Raw genomic sequence first — 15,699 nt, 5'->3', positions numbered from 1 at the left:
GTAATGAGAGACTTTCTTTGCAAACTTTTCCATAGTTTTTGATTGACTCGAATTATTCTACTTTCTGTGGGGCTTTCTTTTGTACCCAACTGCCAATGGCCCTACAGATACTCTTTGAGGGTGCATTTTTCTTAGTGCCTCTCATCTTTTTTAAACATCCAAGAGGCACACTGCAGTTACTCCACCGTGCTCCATATGGCAGGAGCTGGGGTAGGAGCAGAGCCTTGAGTGTGGCTAACCATCGGAATCAGTTGAGAATACAGCCAGCCTGTCAGTCTCTGCAGTGCCATGTGCCTCTGCAGCTACTGTGGCACGAGACTGTAATTTACTCCATGCTTCTGCCCCCAGAGTGTCTCTGATGTTCAGGGGTTCTCTTGCAAGCCAGGGGCTTAAGCATGCTTTAGTCATTGCAGAACTAAACAAGAAAAAGAAATAGTGGGTTCCAACAATTTGCTGATATCCAGGGCTGCCCATGCTATTAGGATAACCCTGCCCTGTGTCCCCTTAATTAGCTGACTATGCTTAGGTTCACTGGAGGGTATTGGGGGATTCAGGTTTTTAGTGCAGCTGGGCTTTGTGTGTGGCATCCTGTTCTTTACATCAGGAAGCCAAAGGACTTGGGCCAGTTTCACTGACTTAATATAATAAGTGCCAGTTTTTCAGTGTCCTTTAAAAACTGTTCTCATGTCTAATTATGATTATAAGCCTGATCAGATCCTGAAACATTCAGTAATCTTTTTTAAAAGCCTTCTGTGGTTACTTTTATCTCTCATATAGTATTTCTCTTTCCTGCAAACTTAACTCAAAAATTTAGCAAATATGTTTCCATTGAAGCAAGAAACAATATTATTACTACTAGTAGTAGTAGTATCACATTACACCTCTGTTCTTTGTTGAGGTCTCTGTGCATCACACATGTGGGCTTTGTCACACCAGCGCCAGGCCTAGATCAGAGGAAACTTGTATTGCTTAGTGTCATGGAGTGGGCGGGAGTTCCCCCACCCATTCTCAGTCCTAGGTTAAGAAAGGTGGGGTTCCTGTCCAGTCCTTCAGTTCCTTTTCAACCTCACATCATCTGGATTGGAAACCGCTCTGCTCTCCTCGTTTGTTTTTTGTTTCTTACCACCTCTGTACCACCTGTACCTGAAGCTCTCTGGGTAGTTCACAACATTTAAGTCACCCACCCAGATTTCAGCCAGGGTCCAAGATTAGGCAGTATCAGGCACTTCTGGTTATATGGAAGCTACTCACAATAGCTGTGAAAATATTTGTAGTATTGGTATACATAGTAAAATAACAATATTTTCTTTATATGGAACAAATTTGAAATGAATTCACTCATTTCAATTAATGTTATTATTTCATTATAATAGAACTCAATTGCTTGATGTGAACAATGATGAGCATTGCTGAAAATGTCAAGAAAATAGTTCATGGGCAGTGATATTGGAATTCTGTCAAAATACTAACAAATAGAAGAGAATCAACATACAAAATGCTTTTGATGTTAGTTATTTGCCTTACATCGTGATGCCTTACATCACAATTTTACAAGCTGTTTACTAATGAATCTAAGGAAGGAAACCTTGTTCATATGCTTCTGAAGAGTATTACTATTTTTCCTGTGCTATTGATAATACATGTTTACATGTAGTGCTGAGTGTGAAACACCGTGATATTTTATTAGTGCACTAAATTGCTTGCTTGTTTTGACTTCAGTGTCTCTTGTAAATGCACTGCTAAACTTAATTTGGATTCTTATAGCAGTAGAGATATGTGAGTTAAAATTTCTCCTGGAAGCTAATTACTTTAAGCATGTCACTGTCTCCCAACTTTCCCTCAGAGGAATCTTCTCAAGTAGGCTAAAATAGGATGGAATTGGGGTTCTTGGAGGAAATGTGGAACACAAAGGTGATTTGAATTGACAGTTCTGAAAATGCTAAAGAAGTGAAGTTATTTTACACCTAGATTATATTTCTCCTTGCTAGCACTGTATATTTGAAACTTGAAAGTAATAGTCCGAGAAACCTTACTTCTAGAGAAATAATAATAATATTAAAATAAGTAAATAGCTGCAAACTGCTCTCTGCTGTACCAAAGGTAGGATAGGTACAGTAAATTACTAACCTTGTATTCATTTCTTTTAAAAAATAGGTAACTGATTTGGATGATGATGTTGGATCCCCAGCAGAGGAATTCAAAGCATTTGCCTCTGACACAGGAATGAACCGAAGCCAATCTGAATATTGCAATGTGGGAACCAAGACTTTTTTGACCAACCATCCTGCAAAGAAATTTGTGTTTGACTTCATGCGTGTACTGATAATTGATAACCTCTGCCTTACACCTGCTAGCAAGCAGACTCCTTTAATAGACCTTCTCCTGGAGGTAGAATTGTTTTATTTCAGTTTTTCTTAGATCATGATTAGAAATTGTATTGAATCATTTTCATGCTCTGATTTGCTGGTGGATATGGATTATTCATGTTCATGTTATTCGCGAAGTTGTGCCTGACCCATTGCAACCCCATGGACAACATTCCTCCAGGCCTTCCTGTCCTCTACCATCCCCCAGAGTCCACTTAAGCTCACGCCGACTGCCCCAGTGACTCCATCCTGCCACCTCATCCTCTGCCGTCCCTTCTTCTTTTTCCGTCAATTGTTCCCATCATCATCATCATCATCATCATCATCATCAGAACATTTCTATGCCGCCCCTTGCTGAAGCCTCGGGGTGGCTTACAACACAATAAAATACAATACAATATAAAAATAACAATATAAAATTAAAATTAATAATATAAAATAAATAAAAAATATAAACGATATAAAAGAAGTTATAAAAGAAAAGTTATAAAAGAAAAGAAGTCGCCCTGGCCAGATAAATAAGTAAATATTGTTAACAATTAAAATGACGTTTAAATAAAAAGGTCTTCACCTGGCGCCAAAAAACAAATAACGGCGCCAGGCGGACCTCTCTGGGGAGCACGTTCCATAGATTGGGCGCCACCGCAGAGAAAGCCCTCCTCCTCCTCCTCGTACATACCCTCCTAATTTCTTTCACGGAGGGTTCCCGGAGAAGGGCCTCTCCCGCAGATCTCAAGGGGCGGTCGGGCATATATGGACGTAAGTGCTCCTTCAGGTAACCAGGTCCCAAGCTGTTTAGGGCTTTATAGGTCATAACCAACACCTTGAATTGGGCCCGGACTTCAATGGGAAGCCAGTGAAGCTGTCGGAGGACTGGAGTCATGTGAACATAATGCCCCGTCCCCATCAGCAACCTGGCAGCTCTATTTAGGGTTTTCTCCAGTGAGTCATTTCTTCTTAGTTGTCTATTTGTCGGCGTTAGCCCCTGGCAGTTCCTGGATTCAGCCCCCTAAGATGGTGAGCTGGCCTGCGAATTGCCAGCTTTCATTGCATGGCTCATCATGGGGAATTGAACTTATGCCAAGACATATCCAGCTCACACTTGGGTGCTGCCCTATGAGAGTTGGGTTATGAGAGGACTAAATATTCCTCACTTAACTCCATGGTGAGCTAGAACAGACCATGTCATGCAAACCAGCTCTCTCTTTCTCCTTATCAAGATATTTAAACCCATTTAGAGCAGCACTGAGTCACTTTTTTCTAAGCAGGGCATTTGATTTTTCCATTTCAACAGAAAAAAATGTAACATTAACAAAGGAATTTTTAAGCATAAATGTTATCTGTGGACTATATGGAATACAATATTCTATTTTTGTTTGCTGAAGTTTACAGTGACAGCTGAAGATAACTTACCCTTCCTCATTAAGCTTGTGTTTTATTTTCCAGGCCTCTCCAGAGAGATCAACCAGGGCACAACAAAAAGAATTTCAGACTTATATTTTGGATAGCGTGATGGATCACTTACTCGCCGCCGATGTTTTATTGGGTAATTAACACTTGATTTGTTTTTACTGCCCCTCTTTCAGTATCCTCAAAATATCATGTTAACTGAGTTTCTGGAAATAGGTTTTTTTCCCCTCTACACCAACTTTAACTAGCCTGGTTGAGATGGATGAGAAAAACATGGAAATACAAATGCCCATATATCATCCTTTTTCCTTTTGAAGAAGTAATTTGCACTTCCTTCCCGTTGTGCTTTCATAGATGTGGCATCTCTTTCCAGCAAAAAATGAACATTTTTCTTTCCAGTCCACTGTATATGTCACTTACATTATTATTTTATTTGGGATATTTCTAACCCGTCCAATCACTATGCGTCTCTGGACGGCTTACAAACACATATTTAATCATCCTTTCTTTGAAATAAGGGTGTTTGGCTACATTTTATTAAGTGTTATTCTCTTTTGGAACATACTTATCCATGGATTAGGTGGACACATTTCCTCTGCTTTTTGATTCTTGGTGGTGGCACTGGCCTGAGGGGCTTCCCACCCCCTTTGTGTGGTGCCCCAGCACTGCTTCCTGTGTGTGATTGCACAACTACTTGACCTGCAGTTATAAGTACATTCTTGTCTTTATTCCATCCGACTTGGCTTGTTCTTCATTCCCAGCTCAATTCAGAGTGTGCAAGTCATCTTTATTGAGTCCTAAATATTTAAGTCCTAAATAATGCAGATCCACAACACCTTAAGGAGTGCTCTCTCCCATATAACTCTTCCTTTGCCAGATCGTCATCACAGTTCATGGCATCTCCCACTGCTGTCAGACATATGGGTGGGAGGTGGGGAATATGAGAAAGGGCTACCCTGGTCAAAGGGCCTACACTTTGGGGCATGAGCATCCTCTGTGTATCTTTCCCAAGCAAAAAAAATGTAGCTGTTTTGCCAAGCCTTGTACAGGTACATGGTAAGTGTTTGAGTGCCGATTAGTTTTGTTTGTTTGTTTTGATATTACTTGTATATTGTTAGCTGTCTTGTAAGGAGCCTGCTTGATTGAAAGGCAAGATGGAGACATTTTTCTAAATACTGTTATACATTATTGTAATGCTGTCATCATTTAGGTGAGGATGCATCTCTGCCTATTACAAGTGGAGGAAGCTACCAGGTGCTTGTAAACAATGTGTTCTATTTTACTCAGCGTGTGGTGGATAAACTTTGGCAAGGCATGTTCAATAAGGAATCCAAGCTGCTTATAGATTTCATAATCCAGTTAATTGCACAGGTATGCATGCTGCTGCTTCTTGTAATTATTTTGGCCCTCTTAACTGAATATTTTTAAGGCTTCTCACTATGGGCAATACAGATCATCTCGTGTTTCTTTTAAAGCATTGTCCAAATAACCACCTTGAATCTTCTTAAATATAAGGGTCTCAATAGTTATTGCACCTAAATCCCATGGAAATAAAATAGGAAACCATTAAAAATGGTGCTGTTGGCTTCAGCTGCATCAGTAGCACCAACAACTTTGCCAGCTAGAGCCAACTTTCTCAGCTTTCACAGCAGACCAGGCAGCACAGCCCTACTGTGCACAAGCTTGGATAGTGCCAGGAGGTTTATTGACTTCCACAGATGTTCTGGATATGAGAAAATTCTGCAAACTTATAAAAAGCAGAGGTCCTCGTTTCCCTTGGGAAAGGTTTATTTTTCTTTTCTCATACATACAGAATCATTTTATTAATTAAACTCTTGAGGCAAATATTTTTTTAAACAAACCATTAGTAGTTATTCCAGTCATGTTTTAAGTTACTAATTTCAAAGTAATTGACTCTTGACTCCAATTAAGTGGAGGAGGTTAATGCGCTAGCAGTATTTTTTAAAATGTGGTAGTAGCACTTGTGGCAATAGAGAGGTTTTATTGTTGAACACGTTCATTTGTGTCCTTTGTTTCTTTAGTCAAAAAGAAGATCTCAGGGATTATCACTGGATGCTGTATATCACTGCCTGAACAGGACCATCTTATACCAGTTCTCAAGGCCACACAAAACAGTTCCCCAGCAAGTTGCTCTCCTCGATTCTCTAAGGATGCTCACTGTAAATCGAACACTGATCCTGGGACCTGGGAATCATGACCAAGAGTTCATCAGCTGTTTGGCCCATTGCCTGATTAATCTGCATGTAGGGAGGTCTGTACCTCACAATGCTCATTGTTCATATATGTGTTAACTTAGCTAATTGTTTACTTTGCAAAATTATCAGGTGCTTAACCTCCATCTGTCTTGTTTGCAGAGGGGGCTTATAAGTTGTAACCCATTATCTCCATTGCCATTTAACTTTATTGGAGATGAGGCAAGGTAAAGGAACAGATTCTTCTAGAAATCGCATTCCAGTCATACAAAGACTCAGTTTAGACAAAGACAGAGATATGCAGTGTAAAGAGAAATGGCAACAGATTCTTGAGCCCAGTGCTAGATCTTGTGTGCAGGGCTGGTGTCGGGTTTTGAGGGCCCTTGACCAATACCTTTCATGGCCCACCTCTCAGGAATTCTACTGTCTTGCTGCTCTTGTCAGCAGCTGCAGTTGCTCCTATCCAGTTTCTCATAATTATTACCAATTGTTTGCTTGATAGTCAGTAGGCAGTGGCATCTGCAGGTCCTCCTCCTCAAGAGGCAGGTGAACAAACAGGTCTCAGTGATGAAGAGGAGGAGCAAGTCAGGGACACTTTTCAGTGGGTCCCTGCAGGGCTGTATGGTCTTGGCAGGTGGCTGACCATGATGCCCTTGAGGATGCCCCTGCCCACATATCTGGCATACCTCTTGTCAAATTCAGCCAGATTTAGCCATCGGTGTTTCTCCTCCTCCGTGCATGCCTTCTGTGAGCATCCTCTACTTGTTTGAAGTCTGTAAATAAGTAGAATGTGTGTGTATGATAAAACATGGTTTTGCAGAAATGCATGAAGCAGCCTTGCTCGTAATTGTCCTTATGTTCCCCTCACCATATGTGCAAACCTCAAGGGGGCAAGGGATGATTAATCGCCCTGAGACAAAGACACATTTATCTCTCTCTTTTAAGATGTTGGTATTAATAAACGCCTTTCCAAGTGTTAGTATTCATTCACTGTAGCACTTCCCATGGTATATGAGGGATTGATTGTATCCACTTTGCTGATATAAAAACTTCTGTATGCACAGCTAATGTCAGTGGGAGAGGTTCTAGTCGAGTTTTCTCCCTGAACATCCTTTTTTAAATATACATGTTGGAATTTTTTACGGATGGCAGTATTTAGACATGCTGTCTCCCACCTGCTAGCTAATGTGGTATAATTTAGGAACCTTGGCCATCTTATTGATTGTCCAGGTCAGTTCTTATTCAGGTGCTGCTTGAGGACTGGCAGAGCTTATTTGGAAAGCCTTCTGCCCAATAAACTATATATTATGGTGGCACATATAGAGAAAAAAATTGAAACAGGATGCAGCCCTTCTTAGGATGTTTCCAGTATAACTCTGCAGGGGAGTTTCCCCACTTTGGAGTGTGATCTTTGGATAAGACACACATCCCTTAATGCACATGACTCAGTTGCTTTTCTGCATTTCTGGTAGTTCTTAGCCAAACTAAGATTAGATGTTTTCATTGGGGCCAACATCATGGCACATTCTTAAGAAGTCTACAGCTCAATAAAGTACCTCATCCAACTATAAGTAACTGTGATATTGAAAAGATCCAGTGTTTGAAAATAGCATTTTATAAGTCCAGATCACCTTTCACACATTTTTAAATATTAATGCATTTTAGATTCCATATTCTTTTGAAATTTCATTTCCCAAAATCTGTCAAATGCTTCATAGATCATCAGTACCATTATGCTTTTAATGCCCAGAGCTTCAGTACAAAGTCTTGGCTGTGCAAGATCTGGCTTTCCCTAGTTTTAAGTAGTTCTTAAGGTCTTTTTCTAGTATGAGTCTCTTGAGAGACTCAGAAAATGTGGTTAAATGTTTGAACTCTGTACATTATATTGTACATCTTTCCACTTAGCTTTCTTTTCTCACTGCCCTTTCCCTTTTCCAAAGTCAGTATCCTTCCTTCCCAAATTTCTAACATTTTTGGATGTATTTACAGCAGTGTTGATGGGTTTGGCCTGGAAGCAGAAGCAAGAATGACCACTTGGCACATCATGATCCCTTCTGACATTGAGCCAGATGGAGTGTACAATCAAGATGTTAGTGAAGGTAATAACATGCAGTGTCAGGCAATATCATCACCTAATGTATTGCTTCTCATTGTCTTCCTATTTTTTCTGCTATTTATTTATCAACGGTATTTTATACAATGAATGATGCAGAAAGGATTACACATGATAAACAGTAGAGTTTACAAACTGATATATTCTGTATTGAAATGTAGGCCAAGATATACCTTACTGACAGTAAGCAGTGTTTAGTACTTTAAGCTGACCAGTCATATCTATTTTATATAGGTAGCTGACAGCCTGTATATCTACTTTGAGCAGATCCTGCTAAGTGGCAGTCAACAATATTTAGGATTTGGTCTAATTCCTGTAGCTCATGGGAAATGACTTACAATCCAACATGTGCTAGAAAACAAGGTGTATTACAATTTTGGTTTAAAAAGCAGTGCAGTAAGTGGCTAAAATTCTATTAGCTTACAGAAAGAGAAAATTAAAGGATCCAGATGAGTGACAGATTTTCCATCCTTGTCCCATCATTAACATCACACTTCCTAGGAAACCATTCAATTAAGTGTTAGTAGCTTGAAGCAAGTTTGCATTTATTGCCTTTATATTAGTATTTTGATATAACACCATCAGTCAGTATCCTTAGTTAGCAGTGCAAATGTATACTATTCATGCATTAAAGTACCATTTACTTCAGACTCAAACTTCAAGATAGATACAGTCTACACATCTATCTTGGTTACTTCCCACTCACTCTGTAGCTCTACTATACCTGGTATTTGTTCATAGTTGTGTGATTTTCACATATTCAGGTCGGCAGCTGCTTTTAAAGGCTATAAATCGTGTATGGACAGAACTAATCTACAGCAAGAAGCAGGTTTTGGAGGAGGTATTCAAAGTATCCCTCCCTGTCAACGAAAGAGGCCATGTGGACATTGCAGCGACAAAACCTCTTGTGGAAGAAGCCAGTTTAAAGTGTTGGCAGAATCATTTGGGTAAGAGTAACTGTGCAAAATATTTTTGTCTTAAATAGTTCTTCCATGGCTTGTTCACATTTGATTTTATTTCTTTTTACTACATTGATATCCCATCTTTCTTCTATCATGGAACTGAAACAGTTTACATTTATTGTGCATAAGGAACTATTAGCACAATAATATGCATCATTCACACAGTGATGTTCAGTAGAACTTTTTTCTTTTAAAGATGTTATTCAGTACTTTGTGTGTTTTCTTAATTATACACAATACAGTGAAAGCCCAGTTTTGAATATGCAAGGGCTGAGCAGCACCCTCATTTTGGGAGTCTTTCTTTCATAGCATTTCTAGGTAGCATAGGAAAACCTGCAGCCTGAAACCTTGGAAACCTGTTGCCAGGCAGTATTAACAGTATTGGGCTTGTCGGGCCTAATGGTATTAGGCCATTTCCTATGTTCTCTATCTGGGCCTATGGATGGAAACATGATTGTATGTGTGTTTAAAACTTATGTGATAAAGCTTATGTGATAGAGAAAATTTCTAGAATACCTTGGCAGTGTGTTACAATCTGGATTGGCCTACTGCTTTTATGGGTATCATTTTGTATGTGTATGGGAATAATAGGCTGCAGTAATTCTGTGTGTGTTTTTTAAAAAGCTTTTACTATTGCAGCTCATGAAAAGAAATGCATCAGTAGAGGAGAAGCATTGGTTCCAACGACACAGTCAAAACTTTCACGGGTCAGCAGTGGCTTTGGCCTTTCCAAACTCACTGGATCAAGAAGAAACAGAAAAGAAAGTGGACTTAACAAACATAATCCATCCACACAGGTATCTTATTGTATTTGAACAAGAAAGAAAAACCAAATTTCCCCTCCCTCCCCGCCGCCTGTATATAAAGCATGTTGTTCTGTGATTTAACTTTTCTTAGTTAGATCCCTTTCTTTTCTCCAACATCTTCTGAAAAGGCCCAAAATGATTAAAGGAGGGTGGGAAATCTTCAGCTCCCCAAATGTTGTTGCACTGTAACACCATCACCCCTGGCCTACATCTGGAGAGTCACAAGTTTTCCACCATTGACTTCAGATGTCTTTGGCAATACCATGACCTTAATTTACCAAAGCAGTTAACTGCTTTCAATTTTAGACTGTCAAAGTAAATAGGCAACTGAGGTCTACTTAGCTACAAGTAAGCCTCATTGAACTCCGTAGGACTTCTAAATAGGGAAGTGTAAAATTGTCCTGTAAAATGCTGTGTGAATTCCGTATCAGAACTAGTAGTTTCATCATGATGATTAACTATGTTACAAAAGCCAACATAAACTCTGTAGAAGTTCCAGCTTGTACAACATGTAGCAGCAAATTAATAACTGGGACCCAGAAGGTTTGAACAACCCTGTTCTGGCTTGCTTATGTTGGTTGCCTGTATGCTTTTGAGCCAGATTCAAGGTGCTGGTCTTAACCTATAAAGCCTCACATAGCTTGGGACTGCAATATGACCCTGTATACCAACAGCAGGGGAACATGGTCAGAGGGGTGTTATTGCACTCATCCTGCTTGTGAGATTCTATGAGCAGCTGCCTGGCTACTCAGTGAACAAAATGCTGGACTAGATGGGCTCTTGGCTCCAGCTTGCCTCCTCTTTATAGTCTTATGCATTGCACTTGTTGGAGCACCACTCCTAACCTAAGTCACCCTGGACCCTGTGCTCAACATCTGTGACCCGTCTCCAAGAACAATCTCCAAGAGAGTCTCAGTTGGTGGCAACAAGGGCCTTCGCAGTGGCAGCCCCCTGCTAATGGAACAGGTTCCTCACCGAGACCCCCTGATGCCAGCAGTGTTATCCTTCTGATGTTACATTAAGATTTCCCTCTATTCCAAGGCGTATGGTAGGGGAGCTTATACCAGTAGTGGTCTAATTTGCTGAACATAACAAATGTGCTTAATTGTTGAGATGCTTTTTAGTTTCCCTTTTAATTCTTTTTACTGAATTATATGTTTTATTGTGCTTGCACTATATTTTATTAAGTTTTACAAATCTTTTTTAACTGCTCCGAGCGCTTCAGTTGTTGGACAGTATATAAATCAATATACTGATACTAATATTTTATATGCTCCTGTTTTAAGTGTGAACTCATTTCTGTGGATATTTTGTCTTTATGCCATTAGGAGATCTCTCAGTGGATGTTTACTCACATAGCAGTGGTTCGGGACTTGGTAGACATGCAGTATAAAGAATATCAAGAGGTAAATGATAAGTAATCAAATGTACTGATTTTATCTTAGATGCATAATAATAAATTGTATTTAATCTTCTTTCTAGTTGGTCTTGTTGGTCAAGGGGCATCATACGGAGACTGTCTCCTAAGATAACAGTCATAGGTTTTGTCCAGTGTTTCTAGATTTTCTGTGGACACTGCACTTGAAGACCAATATACACCTCAAACACCTGCAGAGAAGTTTCAGACATTGATCTGCCAAAATATAACATATTGGGTGCTTCCTTGGCATCATAGATACAATGTGACTTTTGTTGGGTTAGCAGGACTCAAACCAGTTTCACCAAAGTTTGTTCCTCATGTTGTACTTCACACAGAGAAGACCTGGCAGTAGTAATAGTGGGTACATGCAGAAGGACCCAGCTGCAATCTTTGGAAACCCATTCTGGTACCAGATGATAGGGAAGACCTCTGCTTGAGAGTCTGGCAAGCTGATAGAATGATGGAGTAGGCAATACTGGGATAAGGCAGCTTCACACATCCATAGAATGGTAGAACAGCTTCTTAGATATAAATAACCAAGCACCAGTCACCCTTTCTTGCAGGTAGTGCACTATATAATAACAAAAACTATTGAAGGGGCAGCTCACAAGTTTGGGACTTGAGCTTCCAAGAATGAGCAGGACAGCCTGGATATGCAGTTAGAGGGTTTCATCCCAAACCTAGCAAGGAGTTTCAGGCTGTTCTTGCTTCTTTACTGCCGTTCCTTATGAAATGCTCACTGTAGAATTGCAGTACCAGATAGCTAAGTAGATTCTGCGTGCATTTATGACTTATTTAGCATTTTGTAGCAATTAACCTATTTTGTACTTTTCAGCGTCAGCAAAATGCTTTGAAGTATGTGACAGAGGAATGGTGTCAAATCGAATACGAGTTGTTACGAGAGAGAGGATTGTGGGGCCCTCCCATTGGTTCTCATTTGGACAAGTGGATGCTGGAGATGACAGAAGGACCCTGTCGAATGAGGAAGAAGATGGTGCGAAATGACATGTTTTACATTCAATATCCTTACATGCCAGATACGGAACATGAGACAAATATGTTGGTAAGTGCAGTGAAGTCAGAATACATATTTGTAGTCTGCTGCAGTGTTTGTTTGTTTGTTTGTATAATTGAAAAAATGTTAATTGCCCTGCCTGTATGTACGATACCAGATACTCATTGGCCAATAACGATTCTACAGTTATTTTCTCTTAGTATTCAGCTATAGGTGTGTGGGTTGTCTTATTGTAGATTGTTCCTCCAGAAGCCCGTTAATTGACACTCCATTGAAGGATCACTGAAGTAAAGCAACCTGTGGCTTGTTCCCTGTCTTAACAAGCACTCTGCAACAGTGATGCTCCAAGTTACTCCCAGGCCACTGGACACCTGCTTCACAACTTACCTATATCGGTAGTCCAGCCAAGACAGCAGAACTATGAAATTTGTAGAGTCTCTAGCTGGGTTGCCATACATTGCTGATGTGTTCTATCCAGGCTGGTGAATTACAAGTTATGCAAATTGAGCTCATTTAATCAATGATATCTGAGAAGCTGGAAAAATACGAGCTCATTTTTCAGGCAGGAGTGATCAGAGGCATACCAAGTAGTTTTACCGCCTCAATCAATATAACAATGCGTACACGCACATACACACTGCCAAGTTGGGTTTTGTTTGTTTGTTGGCAGCTGAGCTAGAAAGGCCTATGAGCACCTCTTCCACAGCCCTGATGGTAAAACATTCTCATTATTATTTATGTATCTTAATATATAAATTTTCATGACAATCTAAGTCATAATTAAATACCACTTTTAAAAGCAGCTACCAAACTGTTCCATACTTCTGTGCTTGTTTGTGCGTACACCAGATGAAAGCCCTTCTTATACACACATGGGTACCTTGGAGTATGTCTTATGGAAACCTGTGGGGCTCACTTCTGTGTAGGCATGTTTAGAACAGCACTATAAGTAGCCTTAAGAACATACGGATTTCTTAAATATATTCATGCTGTCATTTATCTCATTTTTTGCTGTGGTTTTGTTTTTCCAATGTGAAATAGGAACCTGGCTTTTATAATAATCCACACATGTTAAGAGGTTGGGTAGCCTATTACCTTACTGTCTTGCAAGACACTTTGATATTTAGGAGTGAAAGGCAGTAGCATAAACATACTGTCAACCACATCTGCAAATTAATTGGCAGAGCCTTCATCATACATACTTCTTGGGAAGTCCCTCTATCCATGTGAAACACAACATAAATATTCAAACTGTGCCTTGAGCTGCCCTTTACAGTGCTGACAACAAGATGACTGGAAATCAGTTGCATGTCAGTATTATTCCACATTGTTTGGAAAATACCAGCTTTTGAAATAGAGCTTGCAAGTAGCAACAATGCTTCTTGAAAAGTCTACAGCAGGCTTCCCCAACCTGGTGGCCTTCAGAGGCACTTGGACTGCAACCCCCAGAATTCCCGTCCAGCAGGACCATAGAGTGAGAATTCTGGTTGTTGTAGTCCAAACATATCTAGAATGCACACGGTTGGGGAAGGCTGGTCTACAGGATTATTTGTCTTCTAGAATGCCCATTTCTGAAGGATTTACGTGGGGGTAGTGACTTGTGTTGTAAATTGAAATGGCAGGTTTAAGCACCCACTTCTAGGTTCTCTGCGTGAGCTGAGGGTGGGCAGAGAAAAACAGAATGAGCGAGCAAGCAAACATGCTGCTGCTTCTACTTCCGCAGTAGAAAGGCAGGCATTATGGGGCGCTCCTCCTAGCCTTTGCCGTTGGCTTCCCTGCCTGTTCCTCAACAACCTCCTCCAACTTATTCCACTTCTACAGAGCGAGTCTAAGACAGTATACAGCATCATTAAGATCCATCATCTATACATAGTTAAAATATAAATCCTGAAATTAAATCTTAAAGCATTGCAATCCGAGAACCATGTTACATTCTGTTGAACAAATATGTTTCTAAGCTGTTGTCCAAAATTCAACACTGTGGGGGCCTGCCTTGGGGAGGGAGTTCCATCACTGGGCCACAACCACTGAGTAGGGTATATCTCAAGTGACCACATCAGAATCCGTACCCACTGATGGGATCATGAGCAGGGAAGGAAAAAGCCTGTAGGAGCAAATGGGGATGGGTGGGGAAAGAGTGGCCCGGTGTCTCTTCCTCATATGCAGGAAAAGAAAATACCATGGCTGCTGAAACCTAGCTGGGTGGAAGTCACTTTCCTTTTGACAGAGGCGGGGCCCTGCAGAGTTGGTGGTATTCTTCTCTGTGATCCATCACCTGCAGCTTCTGCTACCTAAGGCAAGAGATGTAACATGCCTTGTGGTCGGGACCAGCCCTGAACATGACTTTTACACACATGATGCTTTCAGGAGCAGCTCCTAATTATTCATTACATTTGCAGGCTGAACTTGATAGGCAAGTGCAGAATGAAAATTACACTGTGAGATGTTAATTGGATCAACTGTGGATCGAATACTGATAGTACTGCTAAAATATTGTATATGAATTTCTTGCCAAGATTGTTGGTTCAAAAAATTAATCAAGTTTGCAGTTAAACAGAGTTTGACCTTGTGTTAATTCTGACAAAAATATAGTGCTATTATTATTATTATTATTATTATTATTATTATTATTGTTTTTGCTTGGCAAGCCCTGGTACAGAAAATAAAGTGCAGTCTGCAGCAAATAAGCCGTCTTTCACTGGATTTTGCTTGATAAGGTTTTAGTGACATGAACATAATTCTTCCTCAATGTGATTTCCCCACCCCCTCATATTTTTATACTTAATGCCCTATTTTCAGTCTGACTTCTCAAGTAAGCCTCCTGAGACACCTGATGATACCATTCCTCAAAAGGTAAAGAAAAAAACTATCCACTGGTGGCAAAATGGATATAAACTTCTTTGTGCATGTTAGGCAACCTTAACAAGGCTTCTCTGGTTGGCTTTCAACGTGCTTCCTCAGTAATTCTGTTGTAGGATTAATCATTTACTTTAAATACACTCAAGCGGGTGTGGCTGTGTTTTCTTCGAGTCTTCACCTAATACGACGTCTCTGTAGCTCTTTCTGTCTGTGCTGCACACTAACAGGCTGTGATGGGCTGTGCTGTCACTGTTCTCACTGTAAAACATGAACTGGTTGGAACTGGAACTAATGGACTGTGATGTGTTTAGTGATGGGCAGTTTGCATATCTGCATACATAGTCCAGTCATCTACAAATGGTTATTTGGGGCCATATCAAGATGGGACCATTAATCACTACAGTTTGCCTCTTTGTTAACCCACACATTTGGAGCATGCTCCATATCAGGAACATATGATTTGCCTACTGGAATGTGGCCCTTTAAAACAGTTGGCAAAGAGTGTGAAAGAGATCTGGAAAAGGTGCTACAACTT

The 15,699-nt window shown here is 40.2% G+C and overlaps 1 protein-coding gene across 5 annotated transcripts in view; it reads left to right on the top strand.

The window, feature by feature from the left end:
* The window catches only part of WDFY3 (WD repeat and FYVE domain containing 3), a 152,765-nt gene that overhangs the window by 104,258 nt on the left and 32,808 nt on the right, over window positions 1-15,699 (top strand). For all 5 annotated transcript variants that reach the window (XM_044428214.1, XM_044428213.1, XM_044428210.1 and 2 more), the window contains 10 exons: window positions 2,155-2,388; window positions 3,813-3,912; window positions 4,987-5,147; window positions 5,819-6,048; window positions 7,979-8,088; window positions 8,867-9,049; window positions 9,704-9,861; window positions 11,199-11,276; window positions 12,126-12,353; window positions 15,105-15,158. In XM_044428214.1, the coding sequence (XP_044284149.1) occupies window positions 2,155-2,388; window positions 3,813-3,912; window positions 4,987-5,147; window positions 5,819-6,048; window positions 7,979-8,088; window positions 8,867-9,049; window positions 9,704-9,861; window positions 11,199-11,276; window positions 12,126-12,353; window positions 15,105-15,158 (1,536 nt within the window). The remainder of the gene's footprint in view (window positions 1-2,154; window positions 2,389-3,812; window positions 3,913-4,986; window positions 5,148-5,818; window positions 6,049-7,978; window positions 8,089-8,866; window positions 9,050-9,703; window positions 9,862-11,198; window positions 11,277-12,125; window positions 12,354-15,104; window positions 15,159-15,699) is intronic.

This window comes from Varanus komodoensis, unplaced genomic scaffold, assembly GCF_004798865.1.
Source record: "Varanus komodoensis strain SLA01 unplaced genomic scaffold, ASM479886v1 scaffold2, whole genome shotgun sequence".
In the NCBI taxonomy this organism is placed as follows: domain Eukaryota; kingdom Metazoa; phylum Chordata; class Lepidosauria; order Squamata; family Varanidae; genus Varanus; species Varanus komodoensis.
This window is presented reverse-complemented; position numbering and strand designations above follow the sequence as displayed.